The 24,512-nt window shown below is 31.3% G+C and overlaps 1 protein-coding gene across 2 annotated transcripts in view; it reads right to left on the bottom strand.

Annotated features, from left to right (window-relative positions):
- The window catches only part of LOC145285880 (WD repeat-containing protein 5), a 134,304-nt gene that overhangs the window by 45,882 nt on the left and 63,910 nt on the right, over nt 1–24,512 (bottom strand). For both annotated transcript variants that reach the window (XM_080134342.1, XM_080134341.1), the window contains 3 exons: nt 9,600–9,696; nt 6,467–6,540; nt 2,351–2,440 (listed from right to left, as the gene is read on the bottom strand). In XM_080134342.1, the coding sequence (XP_079990468.1) occupies nt 2,351–2,440; nt 6,467–6,540; nt 9,600–9,696 (261 nt within the window). The remainder of the gene's footprint in view (nt 1–2,350; nt 2,441–6,466; nt 6,541–9,599; nt 9,697–24,512) is intronic.

The following is a 24,512-nucleotide window of genomic DNA, read 5'->3' as shown; positions in this document are numbered from 1 at the left end:
AACAGAAAATATGATTGTACATTTATTTCTGATTTGCGTATCAAAGGCTTCTTACTAACTCGAATCCCCATTATAATTTAAGGAAAATAAAAAGTAGATCTTGGGTCAACTTTCGGCAACCTCATTATTTTTGCTTTCCTAATTTTGTTCTTTTAGTCCTCACATTCCATAAGCTATGTTTCTGACAACGAGGAAAGAATTGCAGTTTTCTTAATAATCCACTTCCATCTAATACTTATGGTTGGCAAGTTTTTGATCTTGAAGTAGGTTTTTTATAATTCTTTATAAAAAATGGCTTCATGCCTTGTCTGATGCAATTTAAAAACAAAGAAAAGGGTGTGGCAAAACCTTTAATTTTAATTTAATATTGAATCTAGTAATTTTTGAAAAAAGGTTTTTATACAAATATTTATTTGTAATGTTTTGTTTTATGCCATCTCAACCATTTTCAAGTTCAATCATTTATTTGGCAAAAGTTATGCTTTAAGTTCCTTATATCTTCAAATATTTATTCATGGTGTTTAGTTGTTTTGTAGAAAAAATTGATTTTTGTTTTTGCAGAACATAATTGACTTTTGCAAAGGGAAAGGAGAAAAAAAAACAATAACATCAGTGCATGACGCATTTAAGTCAGGAAGCCAATATCTTCAGACAGCCTGATTTGGTAGCACCAGAGAAAGACAACTTAAGACCAACCGTATATTTAGTTCACCATATTGAATAGTGGTCATTTCTTCGTTAGATAGAACAGTTTTTTTTTATGCATGGAGCCACAATATTGTATGCATTCATTTTAAAAACATTAGCATTAAAAAATAACTCCTCCATCATTGAAAATAGTAAATTTGAATTAACCTGGTATAAAAAAAAATTTAAAAAAAAACAAAAAAAACGCTGGTGTTTGTTTACATTGGTTATCTTTTAAACTAACACATTTCAGGTGAATACATTAGATACGTGCCATGGCGAAATTAATAAATTCCAAAAATTCACCCCAAAAAATGATCCAAAAGAAAAATAAAATTTATCAACATATAGTTTTAGCATATGATTTAATGTGGAAGAGCTCTGCAACCAATTCAGTATAACAAACTTGGGGGTCGCCAATATTTTTAAAAGTCATCTTCTCCTTTTGATTGTCTAACCTTAATTAAAACCTACGTCACTTTCGGTTTGGCGGTAGTCGTAACAGCAAAGATGTCAGGTTTTTCCCCCCCCCGTTCTTTTCCTCTTTCGCGTTACGGGTTTGAGCCTGCCTTCTTACTACCACTTTTTTTTTTTTTTTTTTTTTGGTCAACATACACATCCGGGCAACGCCGGGCTGAAATGCTAGTTTATACTAATTTTGATATGACACATAAGTATGTAATGTTTTCACCTGAAATGCGTCTATTTAAAAGATCACCAATGTAAACAAGCACCAAAACGCCTTTTCTTAATTCAAAGAAAACAAGCTGCGCATGCGTGGTCTCCCTCTGGTGGTACATGTGAGATGACACCACAAAAAATCGTGAAGAAATGATGAATGTGAGAAGTGTGAAGGGCCAACATTGCCTTCACATTTTCGCCAAGTTTCAGGAAAATCTAATGGATGGGGCAAAAGTTATGAGTAAAAAGTGTCATTTATTGCAATTTTGGGGCATTTGTGACCCCTTTTGAGCTCCTGGTAACGCCGAATCCCAGTGAAAATGGACAAACGGTGCAGTTTCATGCCTTAAGAGATGTAGATTTGAATTCAGCATCATGGAAAACTACTATATAGACATACATATCAAGTTTCTGAGTAATATGACAAAAGAGCTCCAAAAAGGCTCTTTTTTTTTTTTTTTTTTTTTTTGCCCTAAAAGTCCCAGAAGGATGTGAACCAAAATTTTGCCAGGGTCACCCATACTGAATTTATATTAAAAACAATGGCCTCCACATTTTGACCAAGTTTCAGGAAAATCTAATGGATGGATCCAACGCTATGGAGCAACAAGTGTCATTTTTGGCTATTTTTTACCTCTTTCGAGCCCCTGGGGACGCAACGGGAATTTTCGCAAAATAATTTTTTTACGGTGCACATCTATTTAATAAGATACAATTTGTGGCAAAATTTCAGGAAAAACTAATGGATGGTTATCTGGCAATCATCCGGACTAACGGATGCACGGATGGACGCCACTGAAAACATAGGTCCCTCTCTGATAAATCGGGGGGACCAAAACAGATTCTGATTTACAAAAAAAAAAAAAGCAGAACTCCATGGAAAATTTCTCACCCCCCCCCACATTAAACTAGTTGGTTTGTGATACCTGTTTATAAAAAGGAATCAATGCTAAGAGGAAAAAGAAAATTGCAAGAAACTTACTGATGCTAATTCCCAGATTTTCAAAGTTTTATCATCAGATGCACTAACAAGAAGTCGACTGTCTGTAGACCAAGCAACATCAGAGATGCCCTGTTTAAAGAAAGAAAGAAAAACACTTAGAAACGTCAAAGGTTATGATCTGAAATCAGTTTACAAACCATACTTTTAAATCTATTTTTACTCTGACGGCCGATACAACATTGAATAAACTGTCAAATATCATTAATTTTTTATATATTATGCAAAACAAGGTTTATAAATTTAAACAGTTAAAATTTTGAAGAGATTTATTGTTGTTGATAGGCAAGATCTACATACACTAAAAAAAAAATAAATAAATAAAATAAATGATATTTGTCTATTTATAAAATCACACACACACACACACATTTATGTGGAAATATTTTTTTTCAATTATATTTTACTTTTTATTTATACAAATCTTTAATTTAAGAATCTCAATGTGATTACAGAGCATATAACAATATAGACCTTTGCCATTTATTTGCAGGCATATATATATATATATATATATATATATATATATATATATATATATATAGTCTTTGAAGTTTTCTTAACATTTGAAACTACACAAAAAAATTACTTTTTATCATTCATTAAAAAAAAAAAAAAAACAAAAAAAACACTTAGTCAGTAAGTCATTTAATCACCTGCCATCACTGCATCAACTCTCTCGAATTTACTATAATACCAATTTTTTTTATTTTTCAAGGGATCATCATATTATATATATATATAAGTATGGACCATTATTTTTTAATTTTACATGCAATATTGATAATTGAATGTATTAAGATAAAAAATATGGTCTGGTTTTGAATCTTGCTAGGTTTAGTCATGTTGAAGTGATGAAAAAACATGTGTCCATGGATAACTATGATATATATATATACCTTCCTCTAAGAGAGGGGGAAAAAAAAAAAAAAAAAAAAAACTTTCCTTAACTACTACTAACCCTAAGTTCAAATAGCAACCACAACCCTACAAGTAACCCCCAAGTCTGAGTGACTACCCCCCAAACCATAACTATTACTAATCCTAATTTAAGAGTTAGTTTGATTTTCTTTGTATCAAGTTTGTCAATCCTTTGATTTACTCTGATGCCCACATGGCTGATGTGGAAGAGTATGTCCAACTTTCTACTAGATTTTGTTCTCTGTCAAGTCGCTCCACTTACCCTTGATTCTAATTTTACAATGCTCAGTGTATAGCAAAGGTGACAAAGTATGATTTTTTGAGTCTTTAAACCTTAATCTTCCTGGCCATAAGTAAACACTTTAATCATTATGCCAGACAATAAAAAATAAATCAATTTACTGCAGACTATTAAAACTGCCAGATGAAAACTCTGGCAACCTTTTTTTTTTTTTTTTGTTTCTGTTCGTATCTTCATAAACATCACCAAAGATGAAATACATTTTAAGATTTGCTTATCTTTAGTGATATGTTTTACGTAAGGGAATTTGTATTTTAATAAAGTTATTGCCATTTATATTAACGTTTTCATTTGTTCAAGGAATAACAGTCAGGAATTAGTACTTTGCCCATTCTTTTTCGTTATCATCTTTGACAAAATCGCAAAACATCTGCAGAAATTATGCCATATAGGAGACTTTATATGCAGATTATATCGTTATTCTAACACCCAATGTGACAGCATATAACAGTTAAAAAAAATCAACATTTTGAATAGGGTGGCTATAAAGTGTGTCCCATGTTAATGACCAAAAGGTAGCACATGCAGTGGCATGCCAAAAGTGGAGGTCCACCCGGTTGACACATGCCAGGTTGCGATATTTGGGGTGGGGTGGGGGTGTGGGGATAGAAAAAAAATTAAAATAATAAAAAGCTAACAAAAATCTGAAATTTTATACCAAAATGAGTTTCTAAGGTCGTAATACGTTTTTTTATGTTTTATGTGTGTAAAAACTGTTTTAAATGGATTTTAGTCTTGATTGCAATTCCACGAAAATAAATATTTTGAGAACTTTCAGGAATTTTAGAAGTTAACGGATTATAGACCGCCAGCATGGAGCAGAGGTGGATGGGGTGGGTGAGTGATCTTACCACCGCCCCGGATAACAAAAGGCAAAAATGGTTGCTATTCTATGGCCGCACGTTAGACCATGTAAGGTATGTAGGGATTAGTTGATAATGACATGATCGTTGTGAGTGGCACAAGTGAAACAGCAACAAACAAGAAAAGTTGGAAGTCATTCACAAAATTTATAATATCAGCACAAGACAAAAAGACTAATAATAAAAATAATATTATATAAAATAATAATAATAATAATAATAATAATAATATATACCATTAGGATACACACTCGTGAGCAAAAACAATGGGCCAATCAAATTTTATATATTTCACTGCACTAAAAGCTATATTGAACAAAGAACAATTGAACACGGACGAGACTAACAATGCTTAGTATAGAATCGCATTCCCTTTTGATTTCTTTTAAAAAAATCAATCCTTTTAGACATGCTCTCAATTAAAGTTGACCACTGAAGAAGAGACGCTATTCCATTCACTTTGCACAGCTTCCCACAGTTTGTCATTGTTCAAAAAAGTTCCTCCAGCCAATGCACGAGATATTATGGACCAAATATTCTCGATTGGGTTTAGAATTGGAGCTTTGACCTGGCCAAAACAGCACATCAATTGAATTATCAAAAAAACATTTTCTTGTGACTTTAGCAGTGTGTGCAGGGGCATTATCATATTGAAAACTAACGGTCTGGGATATTCCAGCTTCTGGATACTTGGTAACAGTCCTGTTTCTAATATTCGAATGTATTCCTTTGCATTGATTAACTTCTCACATCTAATAAGTTTTCCACTTTCTTTTGCAGTAAAAGTTCCTCCCACCATTATCCTTCAATTTCCGTGTTTAACTGTCGTTTTTATGCAACTTGACGAAAATCTTTCTCCGGTTCTTCAAATGTACCCTTCAGGAGTATCACTAACAAGACAAAATCTTGATTCATCTGACTAGAAAACATTCTGTATTTCTTGCCATAACACGAGAAAAGTCTCTATCATCGATGTTCTTCTTAGATAAAAATGGCTTCTTTGCACACTTTTTAGAAGAAAATCCCATTTCTTTCATTCGTCTAGATATTATATATCTAGAAAGAGAATTTCCAGCTCGTTTTGAATTTTTTGCTATGGTCAACATAAGTTTTCTTTCTATCCTTCAAAACAGTTAATTTAAACCCGTGGTTGTCCTTCAAAGTGGATGCTCTAGGACAACCAGATCCAGATTACCTTTTTGCTGAGCGTTCGACTTCGAACCTTTGACCAATTCGTTTCACTGCAGGAAGAGATGTTATCACATTTTCTTTTCTTAAAATATCTAAAACCTGCCTGTAAGTCATTTTGGACTGCCTTAATCTTGCAATTCGATTTTTTATATCCTTGCCAAGATGCGGTCTTACCATTTTTAGGATCAATTTTTCCACTTATTATTATATGCTATAATAATAATGATCTGCAAAATAGAAATTTTCAGTAAAAATTAAAAATTCATGGAAAAATATTGAAAAATCGATTTCTTCCTTCTTTCATTCTTGGCCTATTTTTTTTTTTTTGCTCATGAGTGTATAGTTCTTCTATATTACCCACAGTACAATATGTTCCTAAAATGTTAAAATCTAATATATATAACATTAAAAAAAAGAAAGAAAAACTTTTCTGATAAAAAGTTTATTTTTGAGTACAAAAAAAAAGAAAAAAAAAGATTGGTAGTGGAATGGTTAAATTATGAGTGTAATTAAATTTGTTATTAGAATTTAGATTTTGTATTTTGTTAGAGAAAGAAAAAATACTGAGGATGATAAAAAACATCCTTTCATGAAGTTTAAAACCAAAATCAAGAATTCTTTGTGATTCAACAGAAACTGATGCTTCATTAAGACATAAATGTGCTCCAAATTACAAAAAAATTTTTTTCTTCTGACTAAAAGTGTTATTTTTTTATATGCAGCTAATAAAAAAAGGAAACTATAAAAAAAAAAAAAAAAAAATCTTCATACATTAAAAACAGCATCAAACATTATTTCATTAAATTTGGTAAAGTAACTTACTAGTTTGTGACCACTGATCGTCTTTTCAAACTTTCCATCATAAGCACCCCAGATTTTAACGAGTTTGTCGGCAGCTGTAATAGAAAAAAAAAAAAAAAAAAAAATCTGAAAACCATATTTTTTTATTTTGTCAAAGATATTCAATAGAAGTTCCAAACATTTAAGTAGGTTTGCAGTTCAGAAGACTGACAATACAGTTTGTTATTATAAACACTGGATGAATTGAAAGATCGTCTGGTTGAGAAACAAGACGATAATAGACAAAACAAGACACTATGTAATATAAAAATTTTAAAAATATTCTATTTACTGTTTTTTTCTTTAAATTTATCTTCAATCAATCACATGTTCTCTGATGTCAAAGTTGTTTTTTATTTTGGGGTAAAACATTTGTTTTAATACATAGTAAGATTTTTCCGTTAACCCTTTATGACATGGTTAAACCAATTCGTTCAGTTGTAAATAAATGAATATAATGGTATAAATAAAGTGGGAATTGATTCAAACACGCCTTATACATATTAGTTCAGTATCTGGGTAGATGTCAGATATCTCCAGATTGCAACTGTCCATTGCTTACATTCGGTATGCCGCCATCTAAAATTAACAATAAATATTTTTTTAATCATCTCCATCATAATTCAGGTCATAAAGGATTAAAGATGAAATATGATTCTTATTGATAGTGAACCATAGAACACACACAAGAATTTTTTAATATATCTACTATTGAGAAACTCCAGTGTGACTTGCATGACATTTTCATAAGAAAAAAAATTATTAATGTTACAGAACAAAAAATGAAAACTTTCTCACCTTCAATAAGGCATATTGCCATTTGAAACGTAAGGGAAGACTATTTGGGGTGATGTCTAACAGAGGACTGTGGGGAGTTGATCAGCAAGATATCTATTCATATTGCATTTAAGCTTCTGCAGTTTAGTACAGTCGGGAAAGGAGGAAGCAGGTAAGGAATTCCGCAGTCTAGTAATACGAGAGAAGAAACTAACAGAATAGAAGGTTTTCTGGCATCTAGAGACCTCAGCAGTGATGGGGTGAGATTTTGCTAGGTTAGTTGGAGATGTGCGTTGAGAGGACACAAATGCTATAAGTTCATCAGAGCACATTCCATTAAAGTACTTGTAAAACAGGCACAGGGATATGACATTGCAGTGATGGGACAGAGGTTGGAGCTTGGCCGATAGTGTGGGACCTATTAGATTTGATTCTTTTTTTGGACTAAGAGTGAGAGACTAGTGAGAGATGCATCAGTCCAGATACTCCATGCACGGGTGAATTGTAAAGATAAAAATATTTGACATTAACTAAAACCAGTAAAAACTTATCCAGTTAGGTAGGAAAATAATTTATCTTGCCTTTAATAACATTTATTTGTTATATATTTGTTTTTGGACAACTTTTTCGAATATGTGTTTAGTAAAACAAAACCTACTTTTCTACCAAACTAGATATTTTTTTTAGTGTTTTTATTAAATGTAAAATGTTTATTTGGCTCGAAAAACAGTATTTACCGATATATTTGAAAAATATAAATGGCGACGGACTGTGTTGAACACGTTACGTTTGGTAAATTAGTTAAAACTAAAAAACTATACAAAATACTGTTAAAAACCCACCGAATATATGTCAGCCTATGTCACGGTAACATATATTGAATGAGTTCCTAACAGTATTTTGTATTACTAAATTTTTCTAAATAATATATTTGTTTTATTATTTGATAATACAAGAAACGTTTTCTTCTTCCTAATAGCACAAGTAATTTTTTTTAATAAACATATATACATTCGGTTTCGTTACATATCTTCTAGTAGTTTGATTTTTTTCCGAGCAGTGATCTTGGACATTACCTAAAAAACATACAAATTTATTTCTTTTAGAGGGGGGGGGGGGACTATATCTACCCCATTACTCTTTTTTTTTTTTTTTTTTTAAAACTAAATAAACTCTTCAAAATAAATTCAACCACTAAAAACTTACAAAGCTAGGTAGAAAACAAACACAGAAAAACAAATTTTTTTTTTTTAAACAACAATAAACAAGTAAAAATATTTAAAAAAAAACAAACATATTATGGGATTGCAAAGTCTGACACAAAGGCAAGTCAATACGGTCAGAGCCAGCACAGTTTCAGGAAAGGTTTTGCAGTGCTTCACCATCTGCCAATCAGGACTCCAAACCAGATTTTTTGTCAGGATTTACACCCCTTTTAAAAACAATAGAAATTAACAATAACTCTGAAGTTTTTTTCATCAGGGAACACAAAATTGGCTGTAACCGTCTACTTTTGATATTTAGCAAGGATTACAGTCAATAATGCCATATTGCCAGTTAATCTAGGCATCCGAAAACAAAATTTTATTTTCATTGTATCTAAAACCTTTTAATCTAATCAGATAAATCTATGCAAACTAGAACCAATGGTACATTGTGTGTACAAATACACTTGTTTTGTTTACACTAAGATGGCAAGACTTAGTGTTCTAATTGAACTGAACACAGATAATAGACACAATTGAGGCATAGGCTGATTTAAATTGAGTCCAGAAATCATAAAAGATCAAAAAGCTAAAAGTAGATTTAATCATTATAAAAAAAATTAAATCAACTATTACCACAAATGCCTGTCCTTTGAAATTTTTGTGTTTATTTAGAATTACACTTATTTTAACCCCCCCCCCCCAAAAAAAAACCCAGAAAACCCTTTATGATGTACATACTCGTCACGGAATGAAGATGTCATTTAAAAAAAATCACGTAAATTGATCAAGTAGTTTTTTGTTTTTTTAAACTAACAAAATCAAAATTTATGATTTTTAGTGATTCTAATACTAAATGTATTATCAGGCTGCTTTTGATCTTGATATTTTAAATTGAGTTGTCTCCCCTGAGTTTAAAAACAAGGCCGTCTAAAAATTCTAAGTCTCACTTGATCATAAATTTTATTTTCTCAGTAAAAAAAAAAAAAAAAAAAAAAAAAAAACTGCCTGATCAATTTACGTAATTTTTGGAATATGGCATCTTCATTCTGTGCAGAGTACATACATCATAAAGATTTTTCTGTATTTTTGTTTTTTTAATGATTCTCTAAATACCAAAACTTTTTACTTACATGAACTTGCGAGCCATTCTCCATTTGGGCTAAATTTTACTGATGAGACAGCTTTTGTGTGGCCAGCCAAAGTAAATTTTAAAGTATAATTTGGTTTCTGGAAAAAAAAAAAAAAAAAAAAATGATTAAAAAATACAAAAGCAAGATTTTTATATATGAATTTAATAGAGAATATCTGAATTAAAAAAAAAAAATTCATCTCAATAGAAAAAGTGAAATGAAATTTTTGTATAAAAATAAACATCATAAAAAATTTCACATTTCTCTTTAATATAACTTTGTTAAAACATTAAAATTGCTCTCCCAAAATAATATTCATCTGAAAAAAAAAAAAAAAAAAAAAAAAAAGTTTTTTTCTTGAATGCAATAATTTTTGCCATGAATACCACAATAGTAATAGACTGCTAAAAATCTCTAAAAACATTACATATGCCAGGATTTTGTCCATAAAACCAGGATATTACCAAATCATAATTTTTACATTTTAGTGGTTTATACAAACTTATTTTCAAAATATCTTGCACCTAAATGTCAAATATAAGGAGCACATTGTGCTATCCTAATGCAAACATGGTGATAACTGTAATTGTACCATGTAATAAGTAAAAATCAAAAGAATTCAAAATCTAATTTTTTGGCATCAAAATGTACCAACATTTAAGTTTATGATTATTCGTATACCTGTTTACTTGCCCCCTCATGTGAGTGATTAAAGACAAGGTCAGTTTTTAATAGGAAATATATCTAGTGCCCCAAAAAGAGATAGACTGAATTGGGACAAAAATAACAAGCCGCGTGTGCATGGTCCTCCTCTGGTGCTGCATGTGAAATGACGCCACAAAAAATAGTCCAGAAATGATGAATGTGAGAAGTGTGTACTTTTTAAATAAAATAATTTTTTAAGCAAGCATCTGAAAGGCCCACGATTTTAAAATCTAATAAGTGGTCACAGAGCGGAGTTGTCTCCCTTTCTTCCAGTTGACAAATACGGAGGCCAAAAAGCGCTATAATTAATTATTTCAAACACAACACATTAGACCAAATATATTTCCCGGTAGTAACGATATAAAGAAACAAACATTTTAAAGTGCTGATATGTGTCTTATCTCCCCTTTGAAGTTTTGACGTGTTTAAATCAAATTATGGGTCATCGTATTTGGAAAAAAGAAATGATCACATTTAACTCATCAAAGTTTACTTGAAAAAGAAAACCCCCGCCGACAAATTTTTCATTTTGTTTTTTATTCTCTTAAAGAATCACATGAGTTTTGATTTAAAATATTTTATTTCTTCTTTATGCAATGAATTTTTTTTTTTTCAAAAATCTAAAAAAACATTGAATGAAATAAAAAAAAAATAAAATGTAGGTGTCCAATTTTTACAGGACAATATTTTCAAAATGTGAGGTTAAAAAAAAAAAAAAAAGAAAAAGAAAAAAAAAAGAAAAGAAAAAAAAAAGGTTTTAAACTTTTGACTTTACACGTAAATTTGCACATAACTATTCTTTTGTTTTTGTCTTAAATTAGATTTTATTTATTAATCTTTTATCTTCAATTTGTAATGTATAAACCTTAGGTGAGAAAATTAATTATTTTCTTTTTAATAAACATTTGACATTTCAAAATGGGGGGGGGGAGAAACAACGTTTGTCTAGAATATTATATTCGGTTTATTGGAAATAGCAGTACTTGTACGGTTTAATGAAGACATTAAAAAATGAAAATATCGAAAAAAAAAAAAAAAAAAAAAAAAAAAAAAAAAAAAAAAAATCACTTAATTTCATCAAGTGTTTTTTTTTTTTTTTTTTTTTTTTACAGCGAAAAAGCAATTCATGATACCGAGCAAAGGGTTCGATTTTTAGGAAGAAAGCTAGTATTAAAGATTGGGAGGGAGTATTGGCGCTTTACATGGAGTTATCTCCCTGTGGCGTGTTTAAAACATTCCATAATGGCTGACTTCAACGCGCTCTCATAAGAACGTTTTTCCGCTATAAAAAAAAAAAAAAGAAAAAAATACTCGATAAAAGTAAATGAATTTTTTTTTCGGAGATCTTCAGTCCAAAACGGACACGTACAATATAACCTTTTCCCGATATTTTCATTTTTTAATGCCTTGATTAAATTGTACAAGTACCTAAAAGAGCATAAAATTTCACATTAAACTTGAAAATATGTTAAAAATTGAACCCATAGAAAAATTTTGATAGATTTTTAAATTGAAAAAATTCAATTAATTTCATTACGTAAAAAAAAAAAAAAAAATCTGCATAAGCGTACGCATGCACTTTGTAAACGCTTTTTGTTTTTTAATAAATAATATTTCTATTATTCTTTTTTTTTTTAAACTTTAATAGTTTATTTTGGAAGTATATTGCATAAAGAAAATAAGCAACCCAACCCACTTAAAAAAAAAAAAAAAAATTACGTTATATATATATATATATATATATATATATATATATATTATTTGCAGTTTTGTGTTAAGGGTGTCAAAAATTACCAAAAAATTCGACACACCTAATGCTACAACTATTTGTTCTCAATCAATTATGGAGAAATCTTTATAGACAGAATTCTTTCTGTCACAATCCGTAGTGCTCCTTAATGGCTAGACAGATGTATCTTTAATAAGTAAAACCGTAGGCACCGCCAAAACTGGGGGGGCAGGTCAGTACTTTTTGACGGACCGTCTTTTTAAAAATCTACCAAAAATCAGGTAATTATCCGATCAATACGAAATTTTCAGCGATTATTAGGAGAAGAATGAACTTTATAACAGTGTACTTATTTTTCATAAACGATATTTATATATATATTTTTTTTTGCTTACAACCCCCCCCTTGTTTTGAAGTGGGAACAAATATGCTTAAAATAATCATCTGAAACTGAACAAAACATATTGTGTTGTTGTAAGGGACAGAATTATAGATTAAAAAAAAAAAAAAAAAAAAACATTGTTTGCATACCTTATTTTGACGTCTGAATATCAGAACTTCGATTGTGTTTAATTATCCCGCTTTTGAGTTTTGAAGTGTGAAATTCGGTGAATATGTTAAGTAAAATAATTAATTTAAGTTAAGCAAAACAAAAAAAATTTTTTTTTTATATTTATACGAAAAAAGCCATTTTAAAATTTTTGATAAATAAATTAACAATTTTTTTTTAGCGAGCCGAATAATGCATGACCATTATTAAACAGAGCATGCTTTGAATAATCGATACAAAAAAAAAAAATTCGATAAATATTGTGCCCTTTGTGTTAAAAATAGCATCATTTTTTTCGATCTCGTTTGAAAACGTTTGCCGCCTTTCGACTACGGTGGACCAAACGCGCTGAAATAATTTTTTTTTATTCTGCTTTAAATTGCCCCCTCCCCCCATTTTGGGGAGCCTGGCCCCCACACACATACACATTAAAAACCAAACTCATACAAATGGTCACCCATCTGGTACTGGCCAGCCTCAGCTTAATAATACATTGGAATTTTCGTCACTGAAAAATAAGTTTTTTTGGCCTGTTTAGTCTTCCATAGTTTTCGTCTCATCGAAAGAAAACGTAAACAGAGTCGATCTGAACTCTTCGGCGACGCGAAATATCTGGTTACATATATGAATAAGTGGAATTATTTGAAATTCAGGTACTTATATTATAATATTTTTGCATATTCTCTTAGAAAATCATCCTAAATCTTAGTTAGACAATAAATGAATAAATAAATTATTTCAAAAACCCTTTTTTTTTAAATATTTAAGTACGTTTTTTGTGCAAGACAAAAAATAACAATTGTTAACTTTTTGGGAAAATTTAACATTTAAAATTGAATTAAAAATAGTAGAAAAAGTTTTACATTATTCTGTTTTCTATATGATAAAATTCAGGGTTTTATCTTTCTGGAAAAAAAAAGTTACTCAGAAATAATGGATTTTAATAAATGTAATTTAGTTTTAAAAAACAACAACAACTTGATTTTGCGGCCATTTTTGGCGGTGCCTATAAAACCGCGTAGTATGTCGAATTGGTCACAAGAAAAAAAGCACTAGAAATATTTATTGGCTCTAAAATGCACACAAAACTTTTTTTTCCAAAGGAAAAGGTTTTGTGGTTTATTATTTTAAAAGAAAATGTGCTTTTGATCCCTTTTTAATTTTTTTTTATTTAGATATCCATCGTCTAAAGGATAATTTTTTTTATTGATATAGTATATTACTCCCTTTTTTACCCTTAAGAAAAGTATACTCGAAAAGAGCCGTCTTTTAGGGTCACGTCTTTTTTCCAGGCGGATATTTTTTCCTTTCTCTATAAGAGACTACTCGCACCTGTGAGACATACAAACGATAAAAAGGGAAGAAATTGTATAAGAGAGAACTTTCTAGGTTTAAAACTTTTAAATAATTGTTTGGAAGTAAAAAGGCGGAAAAAGTAAAACAAAAACAGAGCGTGTGCGCACACGCAAAAAAAAAAAAAAAAAAAAAAAACGTTGCCCAGAAGGTTTAGGAGTGGCATTTTACTTATTTCACTAATACAAGAAAAAAAAAAAAAAAAAAAGGCGGGAGATCACTTCTGGGTATTTTTACTCTTCCGCCTTTTTTACTTTTTAAACATATTAATAGTATAATATAATATATATAAGACGAAATTAATTTTTCTTTACAACGTTACCAATTCTCACTAATTAGACACCCATGACAGAGTCGTGACTAAATAAATATAATTTTAAAGTTAGACATTTTTAAAGAGACATTTTTTGTATCTTCTAAATATTCTTAAGGACTTTTGGTGCCAATATTTTTTACGACCTGTCCCATGGTAAGAACGGCTTTCATGGTTGAGGGTGTTTATTCTGAAAGCCTTTAACATGAGGAATTGAGGGGGGGGGTATAATACGTTGGGGAGGGGGCACAACGTAAAAAGTTACCCTTTTTGTATAGATACAAGGGGCGTCCCAAAAGTAATGTCTATTTTTTTTTCGCCCGAATGGATCAAAGGGATTGATTGCAAATTGCATTGTTATGATGGCTGAACTAATGCATTCATGAACTGAAAGCTTCATCTCTCTATTGCAGATATTGACGATATGAGACTATAAGAAAGCAACCCCCGCCATGGAAGTGCGTTAGAAGCAAGGCTGCCTCATCGAATTTCTTTGAATAATGGTGATTATGTAGAAAAATAAATTTGTAAACACAAACGGTTGCTCTAGTTCATGGTAACGACCCCCATCTTTGTAGCTCTTCGACTTTTTTAGTAAAAAAAGAAAGAATAAGAGGCTTTACTTTTGAAACGACCCTCGTTCAGCCAGTTATAATCTCTGGCAAAAATGTATGGAGAATGGTGATAACTATGTAGAAGAATAAATTCTGAAGCACAAAAAAAAAAAAAAAAAAAAAAAAAAAAAGGCGGTTTTACTTTTTGGAACGGTCCTAGTAGTTTATATTACATATTCACATCAGTTCTGACATTTATTTGATATTATCGAGGATCCAAAATGGCTTAGGAGGATTGGCACTAATTTTCTTTCAAAGTAAAAAAAAAAAAAAAAATTTAATTAAAAAAATTTAAAAACGCTATTTTCTTTTCTTGGTTATTTGTATATAAAAAAAAAAATGCTCCTTATTCTATTCATCTATTTTTTTTTTTTTTTTTTTTTTAAAGACGAACAGGAGAAATGAGCGTAAAATTTACTATTGATGACAGTCATCAATGATGACTTTGTTTTTGTTAATTAGTTACAGATATTTTGTTTAAGGGTTCGGTCGGTACTCCTTATTACTTGTGCTCAAAACAAATAATTAGTATTTTTTTTTCCGTAATTTATTATTAAAAGTCATAACTTATTTTAAATATTCAATTATTAAAATTTAACGCCAACACTTTACAAATGAGAAGATAAGAAAAAATATTTTGATCTAAGTATTTTCCCGATTGTATTTTCTTTAAAATAATTTGTCGCCAACAGTAACGTTTGCCGAAATCGGATCTTTTAACATGTAAAAACAAAACAAAAAAAGCTATTTCTAAAAATAAGACCCCCCAACCCCGTATTCTGAAATTGACGGGCCATAAAGCGAATTTTATTTATTCTAATAATAAAAGAAAAGAAAATATAAAAATTATAACTATACATATAAAAATTACATTATAATGTAATTTTTAAGGTAAACTGATTTAATAATTGTGCGAGAGTAAACGAGTACTCTTTCAATATCACGGAGTTTGGTGTTATGAATGTAGTTTTCATTGAAACCACCGTCAGCCAATCAGCTTGCGCCTTTCTTACGTGACCTCCGACCCGTCATATAATGGCGGTCAATTGAAAATATACATTTCGTAGCATGTGACGAACATAGATATATTTATTGTTAAATAGTTTAACGTTAAATTCTCGCACGAAATATATTTCCCAGCAACGTAAAAAAAAAAAAAAAAAAAAAATTAACAACCACTAATATAAAGTATGTCAACCGCTAAGACGGTAATTTAACGACCTTGAGCATAGCAGACAGATAAAGAGGAGGTGGGGGAGGAGGGATTAGAGTTTGTATGATATGGCCGCAGACAAGGCATGGCTTTTCACTGGATGAAGTTAACGACTAGTAACAGCCAAGGGTATGCAGTCTCGGGTAAAGAAGGATATACCTAGGCTAGAAAATATATGGGAAAGAAAGAAAAGGTGCCCCACCCGCTAACATAAGCAGACATAGACAATCTGTGAAAAGGAAGTGACCTTATCTCTAAAAATTCAACAACAGTTATTTAATGTACTAAGTAACACCAACATTTATGGCGTTATTTTGACACCTGCTTTTCAAAACTATATTCAGTAGTAAACAATGAACTTAACACTTTATTATAAAGCCCTAGAACAGTTTTTTAAATTTTATTTTAATAAATTATCAGCAAATAAAATTGTTTTTTTATTTTGTTTGCTTTAAAAAAGAGAAATCAGCAAAAATGCACATTTAATTTTTTTTTTTTTTTTTTTTTTTAAATATATAGAAAAAGGATTAGAGCATTTGTTTTCGAGTTTAACCAGAAGTGAATAACAATCACAAAAACAACAACAACAACAACAAGTGATTATGAATTACTTCCAAGAGACTGTCCTATCTCCCCTTCCTAGAAATTATCAATCGGGAGTTGACCCGCTAGAAAACCCGGAAGAAATTTTTCAGCAGTGTCCAGGAGGGCTCCATTCTTTTTTTTTTTTTTTTTTTGTGTGGCAAATGTGTAGTTTAACGGCGTAAATTATTTGACAGACAAAATGTTATAAAAATTATTTTTGTATAAAACAAATCAGACCCAAAGGCTGAAATAAAACCAGAAAAAATTCATTTTTATTATTTTTTTAATCATTTTTATTAGATTTAAATGTACGACAATCGAGGCCGTCATAATGCCTTTAAAATTTAGCTTTTCTAAGATTCGACTGATTGGTCTTTTTAGGCCAATCTTCCGCTTATAAATACAATTTTGAGACAAACTATTTTTAATCGAGTATGCGTGTAAAAAACAGTCAACATTACTGTGGATTTTTATTCTATTTTCACCCCAAACAAGGCAAACTGGGGAAGAAACTATTAGAGTAGAAGGCTTTCTTACATCTAAAGATCTCTACTGTGTAGGGGTGGAATTTTGCTGCTTGTCGGGTTTGTCGGAAGTATTTACGTTGAGAGGGTATAAGGGCTTGTAGTTCGTCAGAGGACTCACCATTAAAATACTTGTATAACAGGTAGAGGAATGCAACATTTCGTCAATGGGACAGAGATTGAAGCCTAGATGACAGTTAAGGACTTATCAAGTTGACGACTCTTGAATCCTGTCGAGAGACTAGTAGCAGATGCACTAGGTGTATCAGAATTTTTGTAGGAATTTTTGACACCCTAACACGAAACTGCGAATAAAATATAAAAAACTCGTAATTTCTCTTTTAAAAGTGGGTTGTTTATTTTCTTTATGGATTATACTTCCAAAATAAACTATTAAAGTTGTATAAAAAGTAATAGAAATTTTTTTTTTAATTTTTTAAAAGACAGTAATGAAATTAATTGAATTTTACGAGCTCAATATTTTTCAATTTTTAAACTTTAAAAATCTATCAAAATTTTTCTATTGATTCAATTTTTACGATATTTTCAGGGTCAATGTGGAATTTTATGCTCTTTCCAATAAACCGAATATAATATTTTAGACAAACGTTTTTTTAAAATTCACGCCCCCCCCATTTTGAAATGTCTATTAAAAAGTAAATAATTAATTTACTCACCAAAGTGTTATATATCACAAATTGAAGATAAAAGATCAATAATATATTCAAATTTAAAACAAACAAAAAAGTGTTTTTTTTTTTAGAAATTTACCTGTAAAGTCCGAAGTTTAAAACCTTAAAAAAAAAAAATAAAAAATAAAAAAAAAATAAATAAATAAATTTTTTTTTTTTTTAAAATGAAACCTTGGTCCTTGCTCCTTTAATTGAAAAAAAAAATTAGGGCTTGAATTACATTTTTTGAGGAGTTATAAGCTTGGAAAGACGGGGTGGAATTATTCAATAGTTTTCACGAAATTTCTGACGCACCTACAGATCCACCAGCCCAAATGTGACAACAATATTCCATACATGGGCGAATGGTGTTCTTGTAGATGTACAGGATACTTTCAGGTGTAAGTAACTTTCTACGAGCACGTTAGAGAGCCCACCTTCTTCACAGCGGCCCTGGCAATGCTTTCAATGTATCTGTTCCAACTCATGTTCCCTGTGAACGTTAAGCCGAGGAGCCGAAAAAGAAGTACTTTCAGGTAATGTATCTTAAGCCATAGCTATTGGTGGTTAAGAAGGTTTCTTGTAATTATTGAAAGAAACAAGCTTAGTCTTGGCAATATTGAATGTGACCATCCATTTTTGTCCTCATTCAACTACAGACTGGTGGTTTTCCTCTAATGTTTCTGCCATTTCCTTCAGTATATGTTCATTCGTTTTCCCCTTGTGCCTGTTATAGAGTGATGTCAGGGAGGTCATTTATGAATATCAGGAATAATAAAGATCCAAAAATAGACCCTTGAGGTACACTTGCATTTATATCATATTGTTTAGATGTACAACCATTGAGGAAAACCTAGATTCTTGTCTTATTTAAGGATTATATTATATTAAGTATTCATCAAGTAATACCGTATGATCTGATTTTCCTAAGATCATCGTGCCATACCCTGTCAAAAGCCTTAGATATATCTAGGCTTACTGCTCTACCATCCCCTGTTTTATCCAGTGAATGGTATATATACGTTCAGAGATTACAGTTAGGATATCTGCTATAGAACGGGCTTGCCTATATCAATATTTTTGGTCGGTCAGAAGTTTAGCAGCTGTAAGGTGATGGGCTAGAGCTTGGTTAATTCTGAACTCAAATATTTTGGCGAAAAGCAGGAGACTAATGGGACGATAATTTAATTCTTTCACTAGAATTCTAATAAACTGGTACCACAGAAGCAGTTTTCCAGCAGGCAGGAAAGCAAGATTCGTTTTTTTTTTTTTTTTTTTTTTTTTACACTGTAACTAACAGAACAAAATAGGGGTGAAAGACAAATATGCAATAAATGTTAGCGTCAACAAAGACAAGAAGAGTTACTATTTTACCTATCTTGTTTAGTATATTTGTGTTTTTAACTTATTTTAAAGTGTTTTTTTGTTCAAAACAAACTTTGTATCCACTGTTAAGTTAGAATGAAAAGAAAATGGCTTCCCATAAGCTCTTCATTCTTCCTGTACTGATGTGATGGCAAAAGCACGAAACAGTATCTGTAGGTATGTATATATATATATATATATATAGTCAGTGTCCGGACAACAGTTTGATTCATGCGTCATCAAAGTTTTGTTTTAATGGCTGATGGCATCTTTTTGATAAAGTCCAAAATAGACGACCAACTTTAGGTCCTCTTTGTTTAGATTTGAAACCAACGGTATCAATGTTTTTTTTTCTGATCCGCTGTAGCACAAATATAGACAATAATAAATGGTATCCTCTTACCTTCCAAATTTTCTTAATAATCAATCACCTTGATGAGTTTCTTTCCCACTAACCATAGATTACATATATATATATATATATATATATTACAATAGAAAAATGCGAGCTTGAAAAGTAATATGGTGAAGCTTAAACATGGAAAAGTAAAAAAAAACAAAAAAAAAAAACTAGTTGTTGAAACTGGAAAAGAAAAGGACAAGTCATTCTAGTAAAAAAATATAATAAATTTATGACTTTAAATATTGCACCATTAAGAATTGATTATATAATGTTAAACTGAATTTCAAATAAAAAAAAAAAATTTAATGCTGCAATATTTTAAGTTATAAATTTATATTTTTTACTATTTTTCTATTGTAATCCAAGATTTTTCCAGGCTTCCAATAAATTCACTTGTTCTTTGTTTAATTTCAGGTTTATTTTTTTGCCCCCATAAGCATATCATACATATGTAATAACAATGTACGCCACTCGTCTGCTTCAATACCCCCCCCCAAATTATCTCCCTTTCATTCTGTCTGTTTCACTTGTTACTTCTCTTTTCGTGACAGCAATGAATTAGTAGCAACACTAGTTGATGAATCAACATGGTTGCCATGGAAACCTGTCATAAAAAAACATTGCTCACCTCTTAACGTTTTTTTTTTTTTTTTTTTTAATGATTTTGAACACCATTAAATTCATAACTTTCATTTTACTGAACGAAAAAATTTTTTTTTCACACTGTAGCTGAAAAAGATCTATAAACTGTAATAATTGTTTGAAATTTGGTTGAAAAATGAGTGAGCGGTGAAGCTTTAAAGCAGTTCTAAATGACTAAAACTGCCACTTAACCATATATTCACAGTGTTTGAATGATATATATTAGTATTGGGATAATTAATCTGGAAAAAAAAAAAAAAAAAAAAAAAAAATCAAAGCTTCAGAATGCTGCTAGAAAGGACTTGTCCTGCCTTGAAAGAGTTCAAAATAGACTTCGTAGCCTCGTAGGAGATGCCCTTTTCTCCTCCTTGCAACCTCTATCTCACAGAAGAGATGTTGCGAGTTTGTCTCTGATGTATCGTTATTTTCATGGAAAGTGTTCGACTGAGCTTCAATCTATGGTCCCCCCTCGCCAAACTTTCACAAGAAACACTTGTCTAGCTGTAAACACTATCAATTATTCCCCCCACTCTTTATCTGTGCCTATACCTAATCGTAGATTCCATGAAAAAAGCTTCTTTCTTAGAACTGCACGCCTGTGGAATTGTCTTCCGTTTTCCTGCTTTCCGGCTGACTACAATATGGTTGTGTTCAAGTCTAAAGTAAATAAGTTCTTGATGAGCCGTTCCATATAAGTTATCAAATTTACCAAATTTTCATTACTAATGATTACTATATTGTCCAATTTCTACTGTACACTCTTTAACCCTTATCCTTGAGTGGCCTCTGGGCCTTGATAATGTGGTGATGCCTATGTAAAAAAAAAAAAAAAAAAAAAAAAAAAAAAAGAATTAGAAAAATTGGACCCTAATTTCATATTCCAAAACAATTCTTTTAAATTTTTTTGATGATATTAAATGAACACAAAATTATTTATCAGAAGTTGTTCATTTACAACAGAATAAGGACCATGGAATGGGTTATAAATCCCACTACCATATTTAACTTGATTATCAGAGTCTAATTTATTGCTTTTATTGGTACAGGCGTTTGTATACGTTTTAGCATATATTCACAAAACGTTTCAAGCAGTTCAAAAAATTTAAAATGCTCTGGACGGGGGGGGGGGGGGGTCAATTTTGTTGACCTGTTTGGACAATGTCCTTGTCTGCCATCGGCTTCTGAAATAATGTTTATGGTACTGCTTAGCTTTGCAAGTGTAAAATAGAAATAAAAATCTTAAGTTTTCCAATTAGAAAGGAAATTATATCTACATTTAAACTTAGACTCCTTCCCCCAAAGTTCAGGCATTTATTTCTGTAACAGAAAAAAAAAAAAAAAAAAAAAAAAAAAGAAATATGCAACAAATGTTACCAAAATGCAAGACTCTTCTATCTACCTGGATAAGTTTATTTGTGTTTAAAAACTTGTTTTAAAGCATGTATTTAGTTCAAAACGAACTTAGTGTTTACTGTTGAGTTAGAATGCTTGAACACTGCTCAAAATCGAAAATTAAACAAACACTGGTAGGAACATCAAATAAATGTCAACATTGATTGAGATTGTCGGACTGACTTCCTCATCTTGGTTGTTATCGTCACAACGTTTCGGCCGTTTTGCCCTCCGGCCTTCATCAGGTGTTTTGTATCAAACTGGGGAACCGTTTGTTAGGAGTCTCGAACCCAACACTTTATTATTATTACGGGGATACCGTGTTCGGACTCCAGCTAGGCTCTGGGACATAGTTGCCGATTCTGTTTTGAATGTTACTTTTTCACTGCCTTCGTTCAGGATTGAACTCAGCACCTTTGGGTAACTGTAAACTTTGATACAACGTCTAGGACCACTCGGCCATATGTCACTAGGAGTCCGAACACGGTACCCCCGTAATAATAATAAAGAGTTGGGTTCGAGACTCCTAACAAACGGTTCCCCAGTTCGATACAAAACACCTGATGAAGGCCGGAGGGTAAAACGGCCGAAACGTTGTGACGATAACAACCAAGATGAGGAAGTCAGTCTGACAATCTCAATCAATGAAAACACCTCATCTCCAAAATACAGACAATTAATAAATGTCAACACCCGAGCGAAAATGTTCTACCAGTCTTGTTTCGATTTTGGATCGATTAGATAAGAAAAAAAATTAGAATGGTTCTACATGATAATATTTTTATGTCAAATTTATGTGCTGAACTGCTTTCCTATTCAAAATTCTACAATAATTGTTTTTTTTTCTTTCTGCCACGTAATTAGCTATAAAAAAAAAAAAAAAAAAAAAATTGTAGATCTCATTTTGGGAGAGAGATGTGGCTAAAGACGTTAATTTATTATTATTATTACCACTACTATTATTTTTTTCTTCACACTTATGCAAATCAATCTAACTGTCCAAATCTCATCATTAGGAGAAAAAACATCAGCATTTCTTCATAGAAGGAAGGTCGGAATAGTTAACAGATACCCATCACAATGTTAAGAATGGTTTTCTAAACAGTAACATTATTATGTAGATGCTCATTATTGATATGGGATTGGCTTTGTTAACTATTCTGTTCCTAAACGGTTTTTTTATTTTGCATACCGATCGTTGATTCTTTTTAATCGTTTATGAAAATTTCAAATGGCATTAATGACGACCAAATGCAAATGAGATTTGTTTTCCTTTCAAAACAAATCTTGTCCACAATTCTCAGTCAATTACACGGAAAATATTAGAGAAAATATTAAGATCGGTTCACATGAACTTTCATTGCCCCCCCCCCAACCAATTAAAAAAAAAAAAAAAAATTTGAAGGGGGTTTCAATTTCACATACACGGTTCTAGTAAATTGGTCCCCTATATCTTGAACTTAAATTTACGATAATTTTGTGTTGATGTTGGGTCCTTCATTCCCCCACCCCATTCATAATTATTAATTTGTGAGTTTTTTTTTTGTTTTTTTGTTAGTGGGTATACATTAGTCAATGTGATTATAGCGTAGTAAACATAAGTAGTAGGAATTTCGTAAATTGGATTACTTAGGGGAACGGTTGATCAAGAACTTGTTTATGTTGGACTTGAAGACAAAGCAGGTAATCAGAAGAGGTTCCATAGGCATGCAGTTCTAAGAAAGAAGCTTTGTTGATGGAATCTATATTTAGGTTTAGACACAGATAAAGAGTGGGGGAAATTATTGATAGTGGGTTTGGCTAGACGAGTGTTTTTCGTCAAAGTTTGGCGAGGGGGGGGGACCATTGATTGAAGCTCAGTTGAGCACTTGCTTATAATGATAAAGCAGAGACACGCTTGCAACGTCTATTCTGTGGGAAAGAGGTTGCAGGGAAGAAAAAAGGGCATCCCCCACTAAGCTACGAAGTCTATTTTGAACTCTGTCAAGGCAGGATAAACTGTTTCTAGCAGCTCCTGCCCAGATGTGGAAACAGTACTCCATCGTTAACCATAACCGGCTTTTATATAGGTGGAGAACTGCATCAGGAGTGAGGTATCTACTGGAGCGGTAGAAGGACCCCACCATTTTTCCAGCGACCTTGGCAATGAGGGATTTTATTTGGGCTGCAAATACGATGTGATTTTGAATATTTGGTTATGGTTTACTGGTAGGGAAAAGTAGCATCATGCCAGATTGTCTTGGCTCTTAAGAGAAACAGGATGATGTCTAGTAGGCATTCAAATCCTGTTTTTCTTTTTTTCTCTTTTAATTTTATTATTTTGTTCAAGCTCAGGATGGGGCATCCTATCAGAAGCAAGACATTCACCTGCTATCTCATCCATTCCAATCAAGAGATCTTTTTAAGATTTTAATAATCCCTTTAAATGCAGTTGCTTGAAACACACTTGGTTCACCAAGTATATTTTTCAGATAATTTTTGAAATTTTTTTTTCACAAGTCCAGTTGCTCCTATAATAACAGGAATGATAGAAATCTTCCTAAGATTCCAGTTTCTTTCATTGTCGTACATAAGACCTTGATATTTTGTTATCTTTTCCCTCTCAGCTCTTTAACCCGGCTTCATTGAGAGACACTGACTTCTACTAAGGTTGCTTCTTTCTCTTGTCCCATATCACTATTTCAGGTTTAATAGCTTTTTTTTTTTTTTTTTTTTTTTTTTTTTTTAGATACGTAGCTGTAGGAATTGCACAGTCATAGTGGATGGTGTATGACTTATTTCCAACTGTTGTTTCTGGTAAACATGTTCCCAGGACTTAATGTGTCTTGATTGGTTGTAAAATTCCAAGAAAACT

The sequence above is a fragment of the Euprymna scolopes genome, chromosome 10, assembly GCF_053919585.1.
Source record: "Euprymna scolopes isolate OS-2025 chromosome 10, ASM5391958v1, whole genome shotgun sequence".
Classification (NCBI taxonomy): domain Eukaryota; kingdom Metazoa; phylum Mollusca; class Cephalopoda; order Sepiida; family Sepiolidae; genus Euprymna; species Euprymna scolopes.
Note: the sequence above shows the minus strand (reverse complement) of the source record. Positions and strands in the feature narration are given on the sequence as shown.